The sequence below is a fragment of the Peromyscus eremicus genome, chromosome 6 (genome assembly GCF_949786415.1).
Source record: "Peromyscus eremicus chromosome 6, PerEre_H2_v1, whole genome shotgun sequence".
In the NCBI taxonomy this organism is placed as follows: Eukaryota; Metazoa; Chordata; class Mammalia; order Rodentia; family Cricetidae; genus Peromyscus; species Peromyscus eremicus.
The window spans coordinates 74,023,178-74,049,010 of NC_081421.1; the positions used below are offsets into that span (position 1 = coordinate 74,023,178).

Below are 25,833 nucleotides of genomic sequence, written 5' to 3' on the forward strand. Positions count from 1 at the left end.
TGATAATTGGCTGAATGCTGTGAACTATATTGAGGACTCTGCATGTGTTATCTCATTCAATACAACCTGTAAAATAGACGTCACTGTCATACAGAGGAAAACAATTGGAGCTGATTAAAAATTAGCTCCAAAAAAAAAAAAAATCACACATTTTAGTCACTGAAAAAACTGTAAAATGACTAACTACTGAACTCAACCCCTACTATATAAACTAATACATTCCTTTAGGAAACACTAACCCAACAAGTAGCTCTCAAACACCATTAACAGGAAATATGGCCTTGACCTGCCTCCAATTACCCAGTAAAGTGAGGTTCCTCACTCCTCTCCCTAGCCCCCCTTCTCTCTCTCTCTCTCTCTCTCTCCTCTCTCTCTCTCACACACACACACCTACCTCAAAATTTTGCCTTCTATGATACTACAAACACACAAAATAAGTAGGATCACAGTTACAAATAACTCTATAAAAATATTATCTTTCTGAATTATTCTTAATCAAGTTCATATTTGCACATTAATTTGCTGTCATTTTAAATGTGTACACTTGCTCAAGGTAAAATTATTCTTAATAGATTGTTTTCAGATGAGAGGAAGCAACAACAAAATCCTCAATAAAGAGAAATACAAACTGTTGATGCTGTGGAAAGAGAGAGAATACAGAGGTCTTTCACCTCTTGGACACTCGACGCAGGAATTCTAATTGTTTGACTCAAGAACTAATCAAATGCAACACACACACACACACACACACACACACACACACACACACACACACACACATATATATATATATATATATATATATATATATACACCTTGACTCTTCCTATCCCAAACTAAGGGTGCAGCTCCCTAACCATCCCTTAGCTTTCAGAACTGTTTGTCATGCCAAACTCAGGAGCCAGGTGCTCTCAATAATAACAATCAACATACATTATTCATGAGCTATAAAGTTGAAGGAGTGTTATTTATGACTTAAATAGACCTTTTAAAATTGTGCAGTAAAATGCACACATCTCCATTGTATTTTAACTTCAACCAATCGAGAATTTTTCTTAACTCTCTAAATAGAAATTCATTAAACTGAAAATTAGCAATTTCTAAAAACTTTTACCCATACAAAATATAAAGGAAGCTACTTATTAGAACATGACAGTTGATCATAATAGCCGACATTAATGCATCACTACTGTCAAAGAGCTCTGATGCCAGCCTTAAATACATTTTCCCCAAGTGCTCATATCTTATATACATACCATGGGAAATAAGGTTGTACAGAAAAATTACCTTATTTTTTCAGCAGATACTACCCAGAACAAGTAAGATGTTTCTCAGTTACAAAAGCAAAGGGAAAAATTAAAGAAAAAAATCTAAAAGTATCAAAGTTAAAATACCAAAACAAATCCCAGATTATAGAAAACTGGTATGAAACTATATTAGAAGTACTCCATAAGGTAAAGCCAAAAGTCAGTGAACCACCAAGCAAGGGATTATTAACTACGCTGGCAAACGGAGAAAGCTCTCATTACAATACTGTGTCGTCCCAAATATCTAACTTAGGCTCACATTTGAACCTAGGCTTTTCAAAATCCTCACGCTTAGGTTAAAACCACCACCAGTTTTCTACAGGAGCTCTATCATTCGGGTGGTCTCATCTCAAATACATAATTCTGCCTCACATATTCGACGATTAACTTATGAAAGAAGAGACACGTTTGGAAAAAGTGAATTGCCTCCCAAGTCTCCTTTTCGGTAAAGACACAAAAATGACTTTAAGGCTACAAGCAGAGCTTCCATTTTATCTAGACTATACCCCGCAAGAGCTCGGTTCAGATTAACTAGCCAAATTATAGTAGTTAGGGATATCCACGCCCCCAAATGAAAACCAAAAGATCAGAGCACAAGCCAGGGACCGGGACTTGTTGGGTGAGCAAAGTCTAAGGGCCGTCAAGATTCGGTGACTTCACAGGGTGGCAGGGCAGAAAGACTGAAGGCAGGCAACACGTCCTCAATGCGCGCAATCTGAATCCCCATCTCTCCACTCCCAGCTGTCCACAGTCTGAAAACTAAGGAACTCGAGTCCTTCCAGGCTATGGTTCTACTCTGCTAGCTCTGAGGCAGCAACGTTTAGCATTGACATTTTACTGAAGAAGAAAAAAAGAAGAAGAAAGGAAGGAAAAAAGCAAGCAATGAACTGTCCCTTGCTCTACCAAAAGAGAGAGCCTAAATTTCAGAGTACCCGAATTTGAGAAACAAACGAACCTGTGTCTGTGTTCGTCGGGTCCATGGATCAGGAAGACTCCGGTGTTTTTAGCCCCTTTGCCGGCATCTACGTGAGGAATTAACACATCTTCTAAGCCCAGATCAAAGCGTTTGTGTTTTGAAGAGTCTGGAAGGAAGAAGAATGCCCCAAAACACAGGGTGATGAAGGCACTAAGAATAAGGAGAAGGATAAACTTCTCGGAGAGTCTCAAGGTAGCCCTGTGGTGTGGGAAGGAGGGCGGCCCCAGGTTCAGAGGTGGTATCCTACGACCAGACAGGGGCAGCAGCGCTGGGGTAGTCATCGTTTAGGCTCTTGGACGGAATACTTTATAAAGTTCTCATCTTATATCAAACGTACAACACATCGAACCGTGTTTTCCGAAACCTTGGCAGAAATGGATAAACTCAATTTCCCTCCTCTCAAAGGATTGTTGTGCTTTTTTTTTTTTACGAAGCCACCTCTTTCACGCTCTCCGATTACATCCAGAAGCCCGGGTGACCTCCCAAGCGATCGCTGGTTTCTGTCCGGTAAGATCTTCTCGCCATTTGGCTCTCAGGGCCTCACCGGGTGATCGCGAGTCTCCTCTTCATTCCCGGGAGCGGATCGGGCGAGCCACACTGCAGAGAAGCTGCAAGGTGGGTTCTGCCATGCCCGCGCCCCGGCGCGATGCTCGCGGGCGGCCGGCGAGACGCCGAGTTGCAGCGGGTCGGTCCACTTGAGCTCGTCCGGAGCCTCGGCTCCACCGCTCCTCAACCTCCGCGGCTTCCGAGCAGCGGCGAGCGGCGGAGCAGCGGCGAGCCTCAGCCGGGGGCCGAGAGGGCGACGGCGTCCCGAACACCTCAGCGCCCGCGCCGCCGCGCGCTCTGTCAGGAGCGGAACTTCCTCCTCTGCCGAGCGGCCGCCCCCGCCCGGCTCCTCCTCCTCCTCCTCAGCGAGCCCCGCCGCCCGCTTCCCGGCCGAGCCCAGCCGCGGGAGCCGAGCCCCTGCGCCTGGGCGGCGTGCGAAGTAACCGGGCCGCGGCCCTCGGACCGACAGCCCGGGGCCGGCGCCGGCTCATTCCTCGCACCGCCTGGGAGAGGCGGGCGGGCCGGCACGCGCCTCGGGCGAGCAGCCGCGCCTCGGGCGAGCGCAGGGCGGCTCCGGCTCGCTCCGGCTGGGCCCGGCCTCGGGTGGCTCGCACGGCTCTGGCTGGCTGGCGGCGGCGGCGGCGGCGGCGGTGACGGCAGCGGCAGCAGCGCGGGACCGCGGCCCGGGGCTGGTCCCTGGCCTCTGGAGGCCCGAGGAGCGCGGAGCGGCTGCGGGGCCGACACCGGTTGGGTCGAGCGGAGCGGCTGCGGGGGGCGCGGGCCGGCCTGCCGCCCCGACTCGCGAGTGGGCGTCCCCGGGCGGCGGAGTGTGAGGTGCGCGCGCACGCTCCCGGCCGCCGCGCCCCTCCCCCGCCCGCCGGGCCGCTCGGGCCTGGCCGCTGCCGGGAGAACCCCGAGACCCCGGAAACCCCGGCGCCCAGACCAGGGGGACCGAGAGCCCCGGTCTGGACAGTGGCGCTGGGGACTGGGATTCCTGGAACTGACGGATTCCAGAGGCCGAGGCTGACGCCTGCCTCGGTCTTAGAGACTCGGGCCCCCGGGTTCAACTGCAGAGTCTCAAACTTCCACGCGTTCCCGGGCACGCGAGGCTGGGTGAAGGAAGGTGGCACCAGCCACGTGCCGGTTCCGTGTTAAAATGGCAGCCTTGCCCTTTCAACTGGGTTCCTTTCTAAGGAATCCGGCCACCTGGGTAGGACAGGAGTCTCCTGGTGGTCAGTCCCTAGGACACACTCTGTAGTCATCTTCACCCTCCCCCAAAAGATAAAAGAGATGAATGAGCAGGTGTTAAAACCCAAAAAGATAATATCATTGAAGTTGAGGCTTAAAAAACGATCTGAGTCAGTTCTGTTATCTACAATATAGAGAAGAACCAGGTTGTGACTAAGTGTAATAGGTTTCTTAGCAATGCATACCAGTATCTCATTTGCTTTCGGCTTCTTTTTTATTTTAATATTTACTTTCTGTTCCTTGTACCCATCCTCACTGGTGGCTGGTAATTGGCGAGTAGGCCCATAAAAGGCAGTGGTGAGAAGTCAGCCTGGGAAATCAAGCAAAGAAAGCTTCATGTTCCTTGGCAGGATTCAGAACTACATTTCAGTAGAAATTTCTAGAGGCTCTGCATACCTAACTTCCTACCACAGGACAAAAGAAGTCATTGCTTTCCAAAATAAAACAAGCACAAGACATAAAAATGTTAAGGGCCATCGCTCAGGGTGCTGGATCCAAAGTGGGTGGGATTTGTGTGGGACACTGGTGAATGGCTGTAAGAAATTCCTGCCTTCCGAATGTGTGTTTATACAATGTGTCGGTTTCACAGACCTCTAAGGTTGAGACTCTGGAGAGCCAGAGGAAAAGGAACACGATGCCTTCCTACTGTTGAGGTCGTTCTTTTCCATGAGAGAGGGTCAAGGGAAATAAATACCGACCTCTGAACGAAATGGCAAGTTGTACAAATCTTGAAAAGTAAATAGTACCTAGCTTGACACCCAACTGTTAGCCACAAGAAATAGCCATCGTAAGAAATCTGCCATAACCTAGTCTACAAATGTGACTTTACAATTCCAGTCTTTGAGCTGGTGAAGAACCTTAGACATGCCAGGTCCTCTTTCTTGCCCTTGCCTATTTTTTTCTCCATGAGATAAAAGTGTTAATGTTACAGATTTTTGCAGATCTTCAAATACAGTGAACTATTTTGTTATACTCCTACACCAGCCTTCAAACTGTTACCAGTTCTCTCACTCCCCCCTTTCCCTCTCATTCCGCCTCTACCTCTCCAACTCACCCTCTGTCCTCCCCCTCCATCTCCCGTCCATCTTCTTTCACTTCTAAAAAGAAGACAGAGTTAAAAGAATCAGCACTGTTTTTAAAAAGGATGTTGCAAATGTATTCATTATGATTACAAGTATATAAGAATATGCATATAAATACAGTAAAAGGGAATATTTAGAAAAGATTACAGCTCTTAAGACATTGGTATTATGTATAATTTTCCCCATGTGTTCTGTTTGTATTACATTTATAATTAATTAAATTAAAAATTTATAAAGAATGGTACTTGAGAAAGTTAAGGTCAGATTTCAGGAGATGGAGTCAGTCATATCAAGGTGAACACAGGCTGATCCATCTGAGGGCAATCTCAGAAAGCAGAGGATGTGAACTGGGGTGTGAGTACATAACAAAGAGGAATTTCATTCCAGATGCCTAAAGAGAATATTTCATTTTCAAAGCATAGTCAGGCTTTGATCAAAGGTGTAGACAAGGTTCCGAAGTGGCAGATAAAATGGTAATTTTCCTTTTACAAATTCATATGTTAATTTGTATTTTAGGAGATTAGAATTATTAAATTTTAACAAAATAAAATTTATCCCTACAGATTTCAGACTGATAGGGGCATTCCTGGGATCCATTCATGTATTGCAATATTGAAGTTCCTTGTGTTTGCTTAAACTTATATTGACTCTTCCATGTTAAAATAAAACAATTTTGACCTTGATCCTCCAGACTTACTAGATCAGGTATCATCATTTAGCCCCATTCTAAATGAAACTGGGTGGGGAGTGATGCAAAATGATGGGTTTTTATTTACTTAACCTTATTCTTCCAAGTTTCAACTGGTTTCCAACTTGTCCAAGAAAGGATGTCTGATGAGAAATTACCACATATTACCACGGAATGCATAGGGAAATAACTAGGCTCCAGCCTTGCTCCTTCGCTTCTGTTTGCATCTAGAAAGCATTTTCCTTAGAGATCTGGGATAATGTGTAGTTTAAAGCTATGAAATTTTCAGGTTAGCTGCATGAAAGTCAGCGAACCCAAACAAGCCTAGGCCAACTCTCTGGGCCTAAGGATGTGTAGCTTATTTGCTTATAAAAAATGAAACTGTTGAGTAACTACTGTGTGGCAGATCTCCCAAGTCCTAAGATGAGAGCAATAGGGATCTTCAGTGAGTTTGCAGTTGTGTGGGAGAATAGGTGGGCAGTGACCACTGCAAGACGGGGGAAGGGAGGAAAGCTCTTGGCGAACTCAGGGTCCCTCCGTGAGGAGAGGTGGGAAGGATGGGTCACGTACCACCTGAGCTGACCCTCCAGGGAACTAACAGGGGTCTGCTCCAGCCTAGCCTGCAGAACATGCATGTAACCACAGCACTCTTCCAGTGGTTTGCCTGGCTGATCTCCCCAGAGCGTTGAACTGGGAAAGATGAAGAGGTGATGTTGTTGCCTACACTGCCAGTAAAATGGGCTCCCAATGGCTAGTGCATATCATCACCATCTCTCCATAATCAGAAGACTTAGGCGATAGCCTTGCTTTCACAGGCTGTATTCTGTGGTTTCAGGTCAATGTTTTTTCTCTTTGGATTCATTGATAAAATGGAGCTATTCAGACAAATATGAGGTACCGTGAGTTATGGACAGAGTACTGAACCAGTAGCTAAAATACATATATTTCAGTCCAACCTCCACCTTTACTGAACTTGCTTATTTATAAAACCATAATAAGTGTTGCCTATTATTAGAACTGTTTAAGGTCAAGTAAATTCTTGTTTGTAAGGATCAAGTAAGTTATTGTTTATAAAGCAGATCCTCAGCATGCATGTAAAAAGCCAAGCATGGAAGCATAATCCTGTGGAGACAAGGGGATCCCTGGTACTTACTAGCTAGCCAGTCTAGCACAAATAGCCAACTCTTGAGTTCAGTGAGAAACCTCTTCTCAAAAAATAAGGAAAAGAGAGCTAAAGAAAGATACCTAATGTCAACTTCTGAGATACATACATGGATACACAAGTATATACCACACACATTAAACAAAAAGTATATATGCTGGGCAGTGGTGGCCCAGCACTGAGAAGGCAGAAACCAGCCTGGTCTACAAAACAAGTTCCAGGAAAGCCAGAAAAAAAATGTATGCATACACATACACACACACACACACACACACACACACACACACACACACACACATATCCACATGAAGGCAAAACATTCATAAACATAAAATAATTTTTAAAAATTTAAAACATAAAAAAATAATAAAAATAACCCAGTAGCTCAATACAAAATACGTTTTCCATTTGTGTGACCTAGAGATAGAGGTATGCCTAACCTTCCTCTGGCTGACTGCCCCTTCCCCAATCTTAGTCTATGGGTCTTGGTTGAACTGTTTTGAAAGAAACCAAGATGAGAATAGTTAAGAGGTGCCCCCTTTTACTCAGATCTGCCAGAAAGCCAGGGTGCCCAGTGTGCCCAAAAGTGCATAGAAATTCATGTCCTAGTCACTATCCAGCAAGGCACTCTGAGGCCATGGCCCAAGCTGACTCAGGTACAATCCACACAGGCAACAGACAATGATTCCTCCGTGTAATACTGCTTCTGCAGGCACACAAAACCCAAGCATTAGTTTGCACTGAGAAGTCAAAAGAAAGCCTGAATAGCTGGACAGTATGTCAGGGTCAAAGTCCCTACGAGCAGCCTTGACAGAGCAATGTCCGTAGCTCTGAGAATGACACCAAGGCTCATGGAAGACCCTAAGAAGGCACAGAGGTCTGCAGCATGGCATGAGAATCTGCAGGCAGTTGGCACAATCAGCTGTCTCTCTAGTAAAGCCAAAGGGATGGGACCACAGAGTCCTCAGATGGCCACATTTCACCGTAGTGGATCACCTTGGATGCTAGAAGTGGAGCTGTGAAGATTTAGTCTCAGCCCTTCTGGGGTCCCTGTCTGTCTTCCTGTCCTTCCCTTTTGGAATGACGGTGATTTACGCTATGCCTTTATACCTTGAAGTGGTTGCGGCTTGTTTCGATTGTTATACAGGCTCGTAGCTGAGTTTGCCTTGAGATGTTGGAGTTTGACTTGTGAACAATCATATAACAGTGAGGATATCAGGGACTCTTAAAGAAGGGCAGATTGCATTTTGCACTGGGATATGGGCATAGGCTTTTGGGGGCTATGGGCAGAATGCCAAAGTTTGGGTCTGGATTGTCCCCCAAGAGCACACGTGTTAAAGGCTTGGACACCAGCTCATAACGCTATTTTAAAAAGTAGTGGTAACTGAGATGAGAGCCTAGTGAGAGGCCTTCGATGGTCACAGGTATGCCCTTAAAGACATTGGAAGACTTGCATCTTCCTCTGTTCCTATGTCGCTCCCTGGCCACGAGGACAGCAATTTTGCTTCACCTTGTGTCCCCTGCCACTGTCATCCAGCACCCCTGCCAGAGGATGAAGGCAATGGGCTTATGGGATCGTGAACCTGGGCCTCAAACCGTGACCCATATTAGACCATTTCTCCTGCTAACTTGATTAACTCGAGCGTTTGTTACAGCGACAGGAAGCTACTAATGGAATTACGCAAGCATAGTCCTTTATTTTTCTCTTGGAATTAGTTTTTGTGGCTTGGGAGCAAGTGTTGGGCAATACCTAGCATGTCTTAACATGGAGGAACTATGGCTGCCGCTAGTATGTGCAACTTCATTCATTTTAGAAATGTAAGGGATCAGGAACCAAAAGTAATCCATTCTCTCTGGAAGCAAACAGGCTTGCACAGGGACATAAGCGGGGTGCTCAGAAGAGGACAGCTGTCTCCCTAGGCAGCCGGAGAAAGAAGATGGAAGTTGAATGTGTTGCGCAGAAGTGACGCCGGAGAGCTATTGAATTCAGCAGCCTCTGCAGGCACTTTCAAAGTGGGATGTTCGTATCCATATTTATAAAGAGGAATCTGATGCCGAAAGAGGTTAAATAGTCTTTATAAATCCTTAGGTTAAAGTTACTTCACGTCTGCTCTGGGCAGCTAGCTCGAGACTGTATTTTGTTGCTTTATGTATTCCGGTGCTCTACTGTGTTGTAGGCATCAAAGATGACTAAAATACGTGAGGTAGCCTACATATGACAAAGAATGTAGCTCTGGTGCTGGGGAAACTCAGGCCTAATTGGCTATTCACATTTACATTAGCTTTTGAATGTGTTTCCTGCCCTTAATTTTTTTCCATCCACAATATTCAAAATGAGAAATCTCATTTAAAGATTGCAAACCTCATAGGGTTGTCCTGAGGATTAAAGAGATAAGTATGATGTTTCCTCTATGGTCAGGATGTGGTAAACATTAATGACTATTTTATCCTGGGCATCAGGATAAATAGGAGTTGCTGGGACAAATGAGGTGGGGAGAGCCTTGTAAAGCCTTGGAGGGTGTCATGAGGAGAAAGAGGAATTTCTACTGAAGTACCACCTAAGGCTTTTTACACCATTCTTAGCACTCTGATTTTGCTGGATGAGTGCGTGCATATATTACATCATCAGCCCATGGTTCTTGACTGGAGCTAATCTAGCAAGAAGGACTCAGTTACTAAAGATTCATCCACATTTTCCCTTCCTGCCCCCTGACCTACACAGACAATAATCTCAGATAAGCATGTCTGCCCTGCAGATCCTTCCTCTTTGGTGGCTTTTCTGAGGCCAGATTTTGTAGGGGTCAAAGGTCATCAGAGACTCTCAACAAGCCCTTTTGGGTTTCAGATCTAGAAATTAGTGGTTTCTGGCTTTATATGCAATAATGGTGAGTTTTTTGTTGGTTTGTTCGTTTATCTCCACCTGACTGTCTTCTATGGCTTACATCATCCTTACTTGGTGTTCCAGAGAAGGGCATGTAACTTGTTGGAAAGTAAAAGCAGTTCTTTTTCTCTAGAGCAAAGCTTCTAATGGGAGAATAAGAGGAAAGAGGGAGAGGCACACACAGGAATATATTTGCTCAAGTTGGTGCAGCAAGGTCTTCTTCTAACCATTCCTTTTCCTACACAAAAATCTCAATGATGGAGGCTGGAGCGGTGGTCCAGTGGGCCAGGATTCCATTTGCATCACCCACATGACAACTGACAACTGTCCATTCCAAGGGAATCCAGTGCCCTCCTCTGGCTTCCATGGGCTCTACATGCACAAGGTGCACAGACATACATGTAGGCAAAACACCCATACATTTCAAATAAAAATAAAGAAAAACGTCTTTCTAAATAACAGAAGTCAAAAAGCTATAATACAGAAAGAGAAAACCAAAAAGACACACCCAGGCTCAGAAACAAAGTAAACGTATTCTTGAAACAGAAATGGAACTGAAACGGAAAACACTTGGCAGTCTACAGCCAGGAGCCCACTGGGGTCTAGGCCCCAAAGCCAAGATTTCTGTCTCCTGGAGGGTGGCAGGAACAAAACAGACTTCAGAGTAGAGAAGCCATGAGCCAGCTGAGTGTATGAGCCAATGAAAGGAGCCTGAAAATATCACTGCCACCCTATGCCAGGGAAGCAGGAGGACAAAGCCTGCCTTGGACCCAGGAACCAAGCCACTCAGCTGGTTCTGTGGTGTCCCCAACTTCACTGGGTGAAGTGGGAACATCCAAATACTAACATTAGACCTGATCCTAGAACTGAGGCCTAGGAGGCAAATGGAGGCAAAATGACTGACTTTGGAGGAGGAAGCACAGCAGGAGAGGAAAAAATATGCTAACACAAACCAGAAAAAAAAAAAAAAGCAAGCAGAAATGCCCTCTTCCAAGTGACCTTAACTGTCAGGTTATAAATACATAACGTCTAACACCAAGAAAGCTATCCAAGAAACACTCAGAACAGGAGTGTCCTCCAAATGAAACTAACTCTACAAACTGAAAGAGGTTTTTAAAGATTTATTTATTTATTTATTTACTTACTTACTTACTTATTTTTAAAGACAGGGTCTTAGCTATCATTGTGGCACACACCTTTAATCCCAGTACTCAGGAGGCAGAGTCAGGCAGATCTCTATGAGTTTGTGGGCAGCCTGGTCTCCAGAGCTAGTTCCAGGACAGCCAAGGCTACACAAAAACACCTTGTCTCAAAAAAAAAAAAAAAAAAAAAACTAAAGGAGAGAAAGAGAGGGTCTTACTAAGTAATCTTGCTGGCCTATATAACACAATATGTAGACGAGGCTGGCCTTGATCTTGTAAAGACCTTCCTGTTTCTCACTTCCAAGTGCTGATATTAAAGGAATGCACCACCACACCTGGCATGATTTACTTATTTTTTTAAAAGACCTTTAATTTTAAATTATGTATCTGTATGGATATGTGTACATGAATGTAGGTGCCCCAAAGGCTAAGCTTTATTTATTTTTTTAAATTTATGTGTATGTGTGCATGCACATGTGTCTGCTCGTGAGTATGAGTGTCCTTAAAGGGCAGATGAGGGCATTAGATTCCCTGGAGTTGAAATTACACGTAGTTGTGAGCTGTCTAATGTGGGTGCTGGGAACTGAACTCCAGTCTTCTGCAAGAGCAGCTAAGTGCTCTTAAACACTGAGTCATCTCTCTGGCCGCAGACAAAGATCTTTAAAATTAAGTACATTTGCTTTTTCAAGTTAATAAAATGAAGGTTCAACATCCCTTTTAAAAGGACAAGAAGTTATGGAAAGCATGAATAAAAAACAGGGAAAAATGAAAAAGAACAAATAGAAATCTTACAAAATAAAAAACATGGTTATTAAACTGGGAAAAAATAGAAAACTAATAGACTTTCTCTGAAGTCTATGTAGTCCACTAGTCTGAGCTAACAAAACACAAAGAGAAAAAGGACTCCATAAATACACCAAAAACTCGCCCAGAACAGAGTCAAGAAAAATAAAGAGGCCTGGAAATTAGATGGAGATTTTCAGATCCATGAGATTAACATTGGGTTACTCTGACTTATGTTGAATAGGAATTCCAATAAGAAAAACTGCCAAGAGGAATAGAAAAGCTATACTTAAGGGGGTGTGAGCAGCTCAAAGTTTTCTACTGGAAAAACATCAGAAGTTCATATGAAGATAAGGACAAACATTTACTGCAAGACTGTGAAGTCACAGATCAAGAGGATGAAGAGTAAAGGTAAGTTATTAAAGGGGAAATGTTGGTTATCTGCAGAGGAACTATAGCTAGACTCTCAAAGAAGACAACTGAGTATGCCGGAAGTGCTGAATGAAAATATCAACTTCGAATTTGGTTTCCAGATGAGCTGTCATTTAAGGAAGAACGTGAAACAGTCACTTTCATTCATAAAAGCTAAGAGAGTTTACAGATCACAGTTCTATACCAAAAGAACCGTTAAAGCCAAGCCAAGCAACCAAAAACAAATAAAAAGCCATTTGCTTAAGAGAAAAGAGATACTGATGAGGGAAGGAATTAATAAAATATTAAGTAGGATTAAATAATTCCTACCTCTGTGTTTGGTTTTTTTAAATACAGGAAAACATTAGGCACGTAGAACACACCTGTTACCCCAGTACTCCGGTGGCCAAAGCTGAGCCTGACTCAAAAGAAAAAACAAAAACAAGCAACAAAGGAGACAAATGCATGAGGACAAATGTAAAATGGACAGTTGGAGAGCTCTAAGACCTTTGTCATATTTGAGAGGGGGTCTCACTATGTAGTCGAAACAAGTCTCCCACTCCTGGGCTCAAATGACCCTCCCACTTCAGCCTCCCAGATAGCTAGGCTACCATGTCACTAGTCTGACCAGTCTATATTCTGGGTGTTTTCCATCAGTGAAAATCCAGAGCTTCTCAATCAACAGAGAGACTTGGTAGCAAAGAATTGAAGGGAGTTAATATAGGAAACTAATAATCCAGCAGGAAGCAAAATAAACATAATATAGCCACAAAAAAAAACACAAAATAGAATTAAATCCAAATAGATAGTAGTGAGTACAATAAACATAATGAAATTACTTTTTATAAAGACATAGAACATTATATTGGTTTAAATTTAACAAAAAATAAATGAAAGTAATATTCAAGTAGGTGATGTTAGCATGAAACACACAAAGTACACTACAGAAAGGTGCTATAACAAGACATATATTAAAACAATAACAAAAAAGACAGCTGATAAAGCTATAAATACCAGACAATAATCCTTTACACCAAATACATATAGTATAATAATAAAAGTCTTTACCAAGAAACCTAATGTACCCAACACCATGGCTTTCAATTATAGAAAGAAGAATGGCCAAAGATCCAAAGAGAAATTGACACGCTCACCATACAGCTAGGCATTTTTAACAATCAGAAACTGCTAAATCAAGCAGACCAAGAAACAAGTAATAGGGATTGAATCATGAAGAGCCTTCAGGGAGGCCACATTAAAGTCAGAAGGCTTTATTCTGAAAGCACCAGGAAGCCATTAAAAAGTTCTAAGCAGAGGCGTGATTAGATCAGATACCCATTTTTAGAAGGGTCACTCTGACTATAAAATAGAGACTGGACTTTCGGGGTGGTTTAGACTACCACAGACAGAGCAGCTAGAAGACTCTGCCATCGAACAGGAAGGTCCTGATGGCCTGAATGATAGGAGAATCCTTGGCAAAGATGGACAGGCTTTTCAGGAAGCGCACGGGTAGCATGGCTGATTGGATGGCAGGTGAGGTTGGCATCCACAAGCTTGCAGAGACCACTTGGTGCATGGCAATAAGGGGGGAAAGCGGAGCTGCTTGTGTTGAGGGTTTTGAGGGATGGGGTGAGGGAGTAGATACCGATTCCTTCCTTCTGGTTACAGTGTTTGAAACTCTCCTCCCCTCAATTTTGACATTCAAATTGCCCATTGAAAAGTCAAATTATATTCAATATATACAAAGTAAGTCCATCAATTTTTAAAAATCCATCGAAAAGCACTTTTTTGTGTGTGATGCTGGGGACTGAATTTAGAGTCTCATGCATGCTAAGCAAGTGCTCTCCCAGCTGGCCCATAACCTCCACCCTCCAAAATCTTGTGTAGAGATGCTTCGATAAACCAGAGGGAGCCACACAGTAACAATGCAAGAAAACTGTCTGCAAACTTAATTATCATTTTTCATATAATTATGATGCATGATGGACCTTCAGGAATATCTGTATGCTTAACTACTTAAGGAATAAACCAATCCTGAGTTTTTGTCACATACAACCGCTACTAAAAACAGGTAAATTGGTTGTAGAAAATGACTCAGCCACTAAGAGTACTTATAGCTCTTGCAGAGAACTTGGGGTCTGTTCCCAGCACTCACATGGAACAGATCACAACCACCTGTAACTCCAGTTCCAGGAGATGTGACATCCTCTTCTGGCCTCCACAGACACCTGCATGCACATGCACACACATAAAATAAATATTAAAAAATAAATAAATAGGAAAAGCCAAGGCAAGGGTTATAACTGATCAACTTAATGCACATGTTAGGGCCTGAGGTTAGTCCCTACACCAAAGGGAAAAAAAGATAAAAGCAATCAAACTTGCCCAGTTTACCATGAATTCTCAGGCATACATTTCATGGTGCACAAATCCCTTTCTTTTTACTGGTTACTATGAATTACCTTAAACTAATGTTTGCATTTACAAGTGGTAATTATTCTTCAGAGAACAATGGTTTTGCAGTAACTGAGATGAGAAAGGGGGATGGAGATGAGCACATATTACACATCCAAACTGGGGTATAAAATGCTGGACATTAGGAGCTATTATCCCAGAGGCATTTAACTTGGCAGCTCCAAGCATGAAAAGAGCTTAAAGGATTTACAGATTTCCAATTATGAATTGTAAGGTTTTGTATTTACTTTATAGTAATTCCCAAATGCAAATGAGGTGTAGATTTTTTAACATTCCAAATGTGCTATGCAATTTCAGCCTAATCTACTAAAAATGTGAATAAAGTTGGAGCCTGTAATGACTGCCCAAATAGGCATGAGACCTTTTTCAACCACTGAAGGGAATTTTTTTGGGAGTCTGCAGAGTGGAAAGTTTCTGGATAGTAATAGAGTCATAATGAGGTTGTGTGTGACTCTAGTGCTATCATTTATTATTGTTGTTTTGCTTTGTTTGTAACACAGGGCCTCACTATGGCTGTCTTGCTATGTAAAGCAGGCATGAACTCACGTGCTAGGATTATAGGCATACACTACCACGCTAAGCTTCATGTTGTCTCTTAAATGATGACAAGGATGCATTCCGAGAAAACAAATAGTCAGGATTTCCTAATTAACACTTACTTGAGGCCCAATATTCCATTAACTTTCTCTTATGGCGTCTGTTGTATAAGCCACCGCCAACCTCATTAAGAGACCTTAATTTTTAAAATTGCTGCCCTTTCTTATCAGAGACAGTACAAGCAAAACAGCAAAGTGAGCTCCTCTCCTTTGGGGACAGAGTCTTTCCCTGTAGCCAGTCACTATATGGTGCCACCCAACCTCATGATGAGTTATTAGCTAGTTATAGAACTCTCACTCTTGAGAAGAAATGCTGAACACATAGAGCCCCTGCCATCCAAATGCTTTACTGTTCATCTTCCATATATTGGATATTGCAGAATGGATGTGTTATACTCTTCTGGTTCCCCCCCAAAAAAAAAATTATCTTAACGTACTGATTTTAAACAGCATGTGGGGAAAAGACTGTGAGAATAAAATTATATTTCTCAGTTATCAAAAAAAAAAAACCTTAATAAGGTTGGATTCTCTTTGTTTTTGTATGAGTGGCGGATGAAATTTCCTTTTAACTTTTGTGTTTCCTGGAAGTGTGTATTTAAGAAGGAAGAAAGGAGGGAGGGACAGATGGACAGATAGATAGACAGACGAACCAATCTTGGCATGAGCAGATGTGAACACTTCCTAGGATTGACACACACTACCTGGAAGACCCACCAAGCTTAAAGACAGAATTAGCTGCCGGCTCACCTCCGCATCAGCAGTCTCGCCATTATAACAGCATAGTAACCAGGAAGTAGGAAAGAGTGTGGAGGGTTTTCTCTCATATTTCAGCCAAGCACCCAGTGTCACCACAAGACAATGACTACCTTATGTCTCTGAGTTTGGGGGAAATGAAGGCTTTTCAAATGTCTGGCTATTTTAGCAAAGCTGTCTCCTGAATCTCTCTCCCTCTCTTCTCCTACTGGAGATCCCAGCAGGTAGCTTGCGTAGTGGTGGAAGTGGCTCCTGAACAGCAGAATCACATCTGCTAATGGAACAGTACAATGCTCACTGCAGATGTAAGGGCAGAGCTGGGGACATCAGGGTAACCATTAAAACTCAGGGCTGATTAAATCTAAACACTGGGAACGCTGGGGAATGCTCTGAATAGCACATATAGGGAAATGGCTGGGGAGGTGGTTCAGTAGAGAAAGGACTTGCCTATACAAGTCTAATGACCAGCATTTGGCTCCTCAGCATCCACATAAATGCTGAGTGTGTGTGCGGTAGATCTCTATAATCCCAGGCTCAGGAGGTGGAGATGGGATGGGAGCCTGGCCAGCTAGACTAGGTGAACTGACAAGCTCTGGGCTCAGCTCAGGAAGAGACTCTGCCTTAGTAAATAAGGTAAATGTTAGTGAATGAGCAAGGAAAACACTTTCTGTCAGCCTCTGGCCTCCACACCCAAGAGCACATGTGCCCACACAGGTGCTCCCACACACATCTGAACACTCGTACAGACACATATACATACACCATACATATACAAGAAAAGAATATGTAAGGAGGACGGACCAAAGGATGAAGATCTGGGAGTTGGTTTTATATGAGAAACACAGGGAGAATGACAGCTAAGTTAGGCCACCACTTTCTATAAAGAATTGCTCACTTCCGGAGGATTGTGAGTTTGAGACCAGTGTAGGCTGCACAGTGAGACCCTGTCTAAAATACAAAACAAAACCAAGCAAGCAAACAAGCAAATAAACAAACAAAAAACCCTCAAAGATCTCAACAGTGGGATAACAAAGGCTGGGAACTGTAGACCTTCAAATACATTTCTAGGGAAATCACAGAATGGGGGCTAGAAATGTAGCTCAGTTGGTAAAATGCTTGCCCCATGTGTTTGATTCCCATAAACTAAGCTTAGTGGTGTGCAAAGGTAATCCCAGTACTCAAGAGGCAGAGGCAAAATGTTCAGAAGTTCAAGGTCAACCTTGGCTGCAAAGTGAGTTCAAGTCCAGCCTATACTATAAGAGGGCCAGTCTCAAAAGGGGGTTGGGGGACATTTAAGTCATAAGGTTTCATGGAAGCATTCAGTCTTTGATTCAACTATCTTAATTTGTTATCACCATCATCATCATCATCATCATCATCATGTGTGATGCCAGGAATTCTTCATTGTTCTCTGCTAACAAGACATATTAAGGACCTCTTATCTGTCTATCATATTGTCTTATTGTATATCATAGTCTCTTATCTGTATATCATGTTCTCTTATCCTTATATCATATCCTCTTATCCATATATCATATTCACACATGGAGTTTGTCCTGTTTTTAAATCTTGGCATTCCAGTCCCTACTCTAAGCCTTTAAATTAGAATCTGGGATGGAACTTGGTCACACAATGAGCCCTACAGTGCTTCATTAGAAACACACAACTGCCAGTGTTGGCACCACCCATCTTCGGCTGAGCCTCTGTGGGGGCCTCGTAGGAGAATTGAGCTTTGCCTTCAGGCTTGGGTGAAAAGTGCCACCAAGCACAGGCAGGCCTCCACTCCATAACAGCTCATAAGGGTGGAATGGGCACCTTGTTTTTCCGCTAACGACAATCACAAACTAACATCTGGGATGTAGGATAGTACTGGGGGCTACCCATGAGACTGTCCGTAAATAAACAGACAGACAGAGAACCAAGGCTTGCATTTAATTGACACGATTGATTTCATGAGCACCTCACAGTTCTATCACACCACCAACCATCAAGAATACCCACTTGAGGCCACCCTGTCCCGGCTTTAAATATTGAACTCTGCTGTCTACTCTTTGTGTGAACACACATCTCTTAATATATCTGTGCCTCAGTTTCCTCAAGGGAAGTACTAGACATAGTGGATCCTGCTTCCTAGGGTTATAAGGAGCCTCAGTGAACCTTTAAAACCTGTGTAGCTCAAGGACACAGCCAGAGACAAGTATTAAGTATACAGGAGAGATTTGTGTCCATCCATAACACACATCAAGATCTTACACTGGTTCCCACATGCATCATAAACACACACACACACACACACACTAACATGTACACATGAATGCGTATACACACCACTGTATCTTATTCTACATGCTCTGACCCAGTCAAGGCTGCCCTTCAGCTCATGATGGGGGCCAAGAAAAAGGAGTAACTGTGGAGAGTCTTTCAATTCCATTTCATTTTGAAAAACTCTAATCATAGAAATGAACATAATCACCCCAGAGCCCATTATTACTACTTTGTGAGACATCCCAAGAGCCTTAGTGGGACAATACTTCAAGTAAACTCATGCTTAGTCTGACTTACCCAGGCAGAGGAAGTGGCCCCCTCCTGAGAGCCCATGGTGCTCTGCCCATGCCTTGATTATAATGTACTGAGTGCTGCAGTAAACTCCTTGCAGAGCTTCAGAAGTCCCTTGCTCTTCTCTACCCATGAGCCTTTGCAAATCCGGTCCTTCTTGCCAGTAAGACCTATCCCACCCACACCCTCTATATTGTGATACTGAATTGCAATGGCCCATCTACCGTCAGCCTTCCGCAGTAAGCTAGTAGCCCTGTGAGAACCAGGAGCTGTCTGTTTTTATTCCCCACTGTGCCCTTAGTGCCTAGCAAAGTGCGTAGCACATAGTGGGATCCCCCAAAATATTTGAGAAGTGAAAAATAGGTATTTCTAGCTTTTGATAGCTTAGGACTCTACCATTTCAAGCTGTTTAGCTTCGAACAGACCGCACAACTTCTCAGATCCTCAGCTGAAATAACTTCCTTTTATGTTCTTGAAATGACTAAAAGATAGAGCAATGAGAAGAGCAGCTGGCAGAATGCCCAGAACAAAGCTAACGCTAATAGTTAATACGCGTTTTAAAAAGCAGCAGAGCCAAGTGCACCCAAGCCGCCTTTCATTTCCCTAATTTTGTCCCTTTCTCGTTTAATAAAAATAGATGCTACAGCCATAATTGTCAGTATCAAGACCCCAGAAAACAGGGGAGACGGGATGAAAGGTCAGAGGACACTGGGCTGCGATTCTCTGCGGTAGACATGGATTAGTACTGGTTCATAAATATTCATTAGACAACTTGTAGAGGCCAGGCATAGCAGAAGCAGAAACTCTCAGCTGGGAGTGTGCCTTCTTCGTACCTACTCCTCTGCACAGAAGTTAACGCCACACAAAACCAACATTTGCAGCACCGAAGTCAAAGATGTACTTTAAAACTAAGGTGAATATGCCCACCACTTGCCCATTCAAGAAATGGGTTCAAGGTTCCAGAATCACCAGTCACATGCCATGTGGCATTTGGGTTTTTTGTTTTTGTTTTTATTTCTTGGAGACAGAGTTTCTCTCTGTGTAACAGCCCTGGCTGTCCTGGAACTCACTTTGTAGGCCAGGCTGGCCTAGAACTCATAGAGATTTGCCTGCCTCTGACCTGGTTTGCAAAGACTCATGGGTAGAGAAGAGCAAGGGACTTCTGAAGCTCTGCAAGGAGTTTACTGCAGCACTCAGAACATTATAATCAAGGCATGGGCAGAGCACCATGGGCTCTCAGGAGGGGGCCACTTCCTCTGCCTGGGTAAGTCAGACCAAGCGTGAGTTTACTTGAAATATTGTCCCACTAAGGCTCTTGAGATTAAAGGCAAGGGCCACCATGCCCGGCTGTTATGTTTGAAAACCTCGTGTCTGCCTTTACTGATGAGAGTTTGTATTTGTTGAGCATTAACTATATACCAAGCAGTTAACTTTGGCTCTCACATATGCTTCTCAGAACTTAAGTCATTTCCATTTCAGAGATGAGATGACTTGGGACTGTCACTGAAACAATGGAGGGACTAGATATCCCCAATAAATTAGCAAGAAGTGTAGACTATTGACTACACAGCCTGGACTCAAATGACACTGGTCTTCCCCTACCCCTGTGCACATGCATGCACACACACACACACACACACACACACACACACACACACACACACACCCCTGCCCACCTGCCTTCCGTCATTGGATTCTCATTCCGAGTCTGGTTTGTGAGGCTAAGCTCCTCTGGTCCTTCATTAAGCTACAAGTCTCTCTCAGCCTAAGGAATCTGGAGGAGAGGTACTGCAGGGTCACATGACATCTGGATTGCAGGAAGCAGGCTCTCTGCCTTCCCACAGTGCAGGGAATGCTGTGATTACATGGCAAGGTCGTGGGTGGGAAGGCTCGCCTGTCTCCGCTCATTTAGGCACGCAGGTCCCAGCAAGCTCCCACACTGAGGAGTAACATATACTCAGGCAGATCCAAGAGGCTACTCAGCAACAGAACACGCTTACAGAGAAAGGGCCAGAACAAGGCGGGCTGTGAGGGCACGCATGGCACCGCTGTCAGGGCCACAGGATGTGGATTCCATTGGGTAATCAGCTGCTGCTTCTGTCGCTGGTTCTGGTCTCCAGTGGACAGGCAGCCTTTCGTCTCTGCCCTGGTGGGGAAAGGGGAGCTTGGGAAAGCAGACAAATGACACTCTATATGACAGAGAGTTCCAGCGGCCAACTAAGATATCTCAAACAATCGTTAACGATCCCCTTTCCTCAGACCTCCAAAACATGCTTGAAAGGGTACTCTTACCTGTAATGACAAAATTATATTTATAAAGCCTTATGTGTGTTTTAACGATGTTTTATAAAATCAAGAAAATGAGGCCTATTCTCTAAGTACCAGGCATTTACCCTCCAGCCTCTGCACCACCCCTACCTCAGCTCCTCACTGATAGGAAGATTAAAAAAAAAAAAAAAATGGCCATTTAATTTTTTTTTTTCTTCAGAGAACTCTGCAAGCCACATTTGGTACTGACTCTGCATGTGAAATGTTTATTTGTTAAGAAAAGCCATGTCTCGCTCCTATTGAACATTTCTTTGGTTCTATTTCCTAGAACGAGCAGGGGGCAACAGCATGAGCGATCCACGCACTTCCCGTTTTCATTTTTCTGCATGAGGTAAAGAGAGGCAAGCATCTGCCTTTCAAGGCAATTGCATCTGTGTGGCGAGTAGTTGGGGGGTGGAGGGGTGGGCTGAGGCTGTCAGTCCCCAGCTGGCCTCAGAGCAGTCACTGAAGCAGTGAGCTGTGGCCAAGACCTTTTCCTGATTTAGCTGTTAGTCCGCAGAGAGAACCCACACAAGAAAGGACCACAGAGAAGGCGCTGGCAACAGATTTTGCTAGGGAAGGGGCTGGTGGCAGCGGGGGTCGGGGTGCAGAGGCTGAGGATTTTAATCACATCTCCTCAAAGAACTGCACAGCAGCGAACTAAGCAACAAGACAGGTCGAAATTGATATTTCTAAATCTAAGAGACAGGAGACGTGTGTCCCTCACCCTCTCTCCTACACGCATGCCCACCTCCCTCCAACACCCAGCTATTTCTGCCCTAGATTTTGCTTTCATTCTGGAGGATTGGTTTCTTATGCCAGGTGTACAAATACAGTTACGAAACACTGCCTGCTCCTCCGGTCCCATAGAGAGGCTCCCTTCTGCTGAAATAAAAGAAAACTAGCTTGTTGTTTTTGTTTCCCCCGCGGTTATATTAAAATTGGTTGCTGAATTTTCTATCCTCTAAATTGTTGAATGCAGTAGTTGTTTGTTGTGTTTTGTTTTTTTTTTTTTTTTTTTGAGTCATCGTAAAAACAAACGTCGTTTAACCAAGATGCAGCCTTTAATGGAAGGAAATCCTGACATGCCTTAAGTGATTAAAGATAAGCAAGTACTCGGTTTGACCCTATTTGAAAGTGTCCTCCACCCACTAAGTATAGATAAATCTTTATGGAATGACCTATTAAGTGGCTGCTGCTGGGACAGACGGAGCTTTGGGTTTTGTTTCAGCTGTAAAATAAGGTCACTCTGCTTTTGGTAAAAACTGATGTCGCCGCTTTGATAATTAAAACTTACAGAGTCTTGACGGGATGACATATTTAAACCTCTAAAACTTAATGTGCAGTGATAAAATTGCAAAAGGAGGAGGATAAGGGTCCCTGACTACTGCTCATCAAATTAAATATTAGTCATAGGGTATTTATGTCACTTTTAAGTAAAGAATTCCAAAAAGTGTCTTGAAAACTTTAAATTCAAGGCATGATCCATGGCCTGGCTAGCTTCATTATGGAAGAGAACCAATAGAGAGGGCCACGTGTTGGGGGGCTGGGGAATCGTGTAAGTGGATTTATAACATAAACAGCTGATGTTGTCAATCAAGGAGCCAAGACACAAAGCAGGTAAAACTGACTGGGTCCTTAATGTGGGTGTTGTGTTTTGTTTGAGATAAGATCTCTTGTAGCACAGGATGACCTTGAATTCCTAATCTGTCTGCCTCTACCTCCCAAGTGCCAAAGTGGGGTTTTCTATCTACAGACAGGTCCGTTACTTGCGAGCCCTAGTCCTCCATGAGAGTTCTCTGTTGCTGCAATGAGAAGTTCCTGGCTTGAGGGCGACAACACTTTAAGAAGCAATACCTACAAATAAAATCAAACAAATGCTTGGGCAAGATAATTCATCTCCTTGTGTCTACGTCTCCTCTCTTGTAGCCTGGGACCAGTGATGGCAGTAAGTACTGGTGATACTGTAATGATAACAGTACTGAAAGGCACATTGCAAACATCAGGACATGCCATTTTTCCTCTTTGTGCCCTGCTCTACATCTGCCACCTTCCTCCCATCGTGCCCAACATCCAGGCTCATTGTGCCGTTTGTCATCATATATAATCCTGCCAGCAGGGACAGTACGTACTGGCTATACCAGAGACTGGATCTGACTGGTCTGTGAAGTGACATTGGTTCTCACAATACATCAACCAGCCTTGTGGTTTAGGCTTCCGTCTCTTGCACGTTTAGTAGTGATAGTCACTCATCTCTGAGAACCAAGTCTGGGACAAGCTGGGAGCAGATCCTACTATATATGGGAATTGAAACATTCCCTCGGAGAGGTGGAAGAAAGCTTTTGAGAGCCAGGTGGTAAACCAACATCCCATGACTGGGAAAGGTGCCCTTGTAGGGTTCTGAAAGACACATTCCTCAGCTTTCTAGAAACTGTACTCAGTTCCTGGGAGACGGACCAGGCACACTGCAGAGAGGAGATCTTTTGGACCTGTGGAGCGGCCTGGCCGTTATGCAGAGAGCGCGAGGGTTACTCTGGTGAGGCGTCATCTGTGCTTTGGGGGGCTTTCCAAGATACAGCTCCTTTGGAGTCATCCCTGCTCCTGTAAGTAGCCCTTCGTCCATACTCCTAATGGTAACCCCACCTCACTGGTTCCCCAAGTTGGACTTTCGTGCAATAATTACTTTGGACTGTTGTGAATTCCCTTTCTAGGGGAAGTAGACATGTGTTACATCTCCTCAGGAAAAGTCTCTCACACAATACCTACCACCTACAAACCAAGGCATCTTAATGAAATAAGGCCATCTGTGAGGTCTGAGGAGACAGGCGGCCTCTCCTCTCCAGGCAGAACACCACCTTCAATTGAGGCTCATTTCAAATGTCACCTGCATTTATAGGCTGAGTGTGCATGGGGCAAGCATTCAACCTTGCCTGATACTCCTCCGTAAATCTACTTGCCTTGGAGAGTCATGGTGAAGATGGGTGACTAGACTGTAATACATTATACAAATGCAAAATACTGCTTTTATTTTTTTGAAATTTTATTTATTTTTATTTTATGTGTATGAATGTTTTGCCAGAATGTATTGTCTATGCAGCACATGTGTGCAGTACCCAAGGAGGTCAAGAGAGGGCATCAGATCCCCTGGGACTTGAGTTATCAGAGGATGGTTGTGAGCTATCCTGTGGGTACTGGGAATTGAACCTGGGTCCTCTGGAAGAGCAGTCAGGGCTCTTAACTGCTGAGACATTTCTCCAGCCCTAATTTACAATTTTTAATTGTACATTAAAATAGAGAAAATCTTGTAAATATGGTTCCCTCCTTCAATACATCAATGTGAGAATAAAAAAACAGAAAGAAAAAATAAAAATTAGAACATTGTATTTGGACTAGTTCTTTAGAGATGTTGTTTTGAATCTTAAGAAGATATAATAGAGGAGGGCTTGATGTAGTAGCATACAGTTGTAATCCCAATACTAGGAACGCTGAGGCAGGAAGATCATGACTTTGAGGCCAGCCTGGGCTATATAATTGAGTTCAAGGTCAGACTGGGATACATAGCGGTACTCTGTCTTAAAAGGAAGGGCATAATATGTTAAATACTATAAAAGTAAAACATTAAAAATATTTACATTATATGTTAGGTATAATATAAAGTACTTAGGTTTCTCATGTTTGAGTCACAATTGTAATCCAGATGGTACAATTTTTTTAAGGCAATATAACAGTTTTATGTTGGATAGCATCTGTGTAACTTCTGATGTGATCTGTTTAGATTTTACCTTGAGCTTTATTGGTCTTCTATTTACTTATCCTTCCCCAATCATTAGGCACTATTTCCTGAGGTATAAATGGCAACTGTAGTAGCCCCAAGTGGCCCATCTTCACCCTGCTGTAAACCTGATTATATAGTAGAATTGCTAAAGGTACCGAATAGCAATGCTTTGAGTTTGGAATTTTATCACTCTCACTGGTCACTGAACCCACCAGTTATAAATTACATTTTTTTATTACCTCCTAGAAAAACAAATTAAGTGATGGGCAATTCAAAGTCTACATGCAAAACAGCTCTCTGAGAAGTAAAACTCAGCTGGCCCGATTCCCATCCCTCCCCCACCAGGGAAAAATGAAGAAGCTGGAATACCTGACACTCCAGTTGGTCCTGTTGCTTCTGCCAGCTGGGTAGGTCATGCAGTGATCTCACTGGGCTCCAGAGAGGTGTCCGCTGTCTCTCTCACACCCCCTCCCCTCCCCGTCAAGGACAGAGGTCCATGTGGCACTGATCCGGCCTATAGCCTTAACCTTTGTACTCATGGGGTATCTCTCTGCTCTCCCCTTCATACTGACGGGGCATCTGATGGAGCATGAGGTCATCTGGAGCCGGTTGGACTTCCATGGGCTCCTCTTGTTTGTGAGCTGTCTTTGATAACTTTCTCCCAGTTTCATGTATTCTGCCTTGTGTTCATGTGTCCTCGGCTCCTATTTTCTTAATGTGCTTTTTAGAATTAAAAACAAACAAATAAATAAAAACCTTCTTTCTCCGATTTCCCATCTTATTTCTACTTCATTTCAGAGGGTCACGAGCTGTGTTCCCCACACTCGCGTATCCACGAATTCAAATCATGGTTCGGGCTATAGGCCATAAGAGCCACCATCCATGGTATCCAGACACTGACATTAAATTACACAATGAAAGCGATTTTCCTTCCTAATTCTCTTCTAGTCCTTGTCTATCATTTCAAGGAGAAACTTTCCATTTGGTCCTTGTGTAGCTAGCACTTGCCAATCTTCCCTTTGAAAAGAGAGCAGGCCCCAGGCTGAAAGCCTTTGACATGTGTAATAGTATCTAGCCAGAGTTGTATAACGTTGTTTTGGCTTTTATTACATAAGAGTGCTTGTTTTTATTGTTGCCTCCTATTT

The 25,833-nt window shown here is 43.6% G+C and overlaps 1 protein-coding gene across 1 annotated transcript in view; it reads right to left on the reverse strand.

Moving 5' to 3' along the window:
- Man1a2 (mannosidase alpha class 1A member 2) overlaps positions 1-2,711 on the reverse strand; it is a 128,531-nt gene extending 125,820 nt beyond the window's left edge. The window contains exon 1 of the mRNA XM_059265959.1: positions 2,263-2,711. Coding sequence (XP_059121942.1) covers positions 2,263-2,564 — 302 coding nt within the window. The 5' untranslated portion in view covers positions 2,565-2,711. The remainder of the gene's footprint in view (positions 1-2,262) is intronic.
- Positions 2,712-25,833: the final 23,122 nt, after the last annotated feature.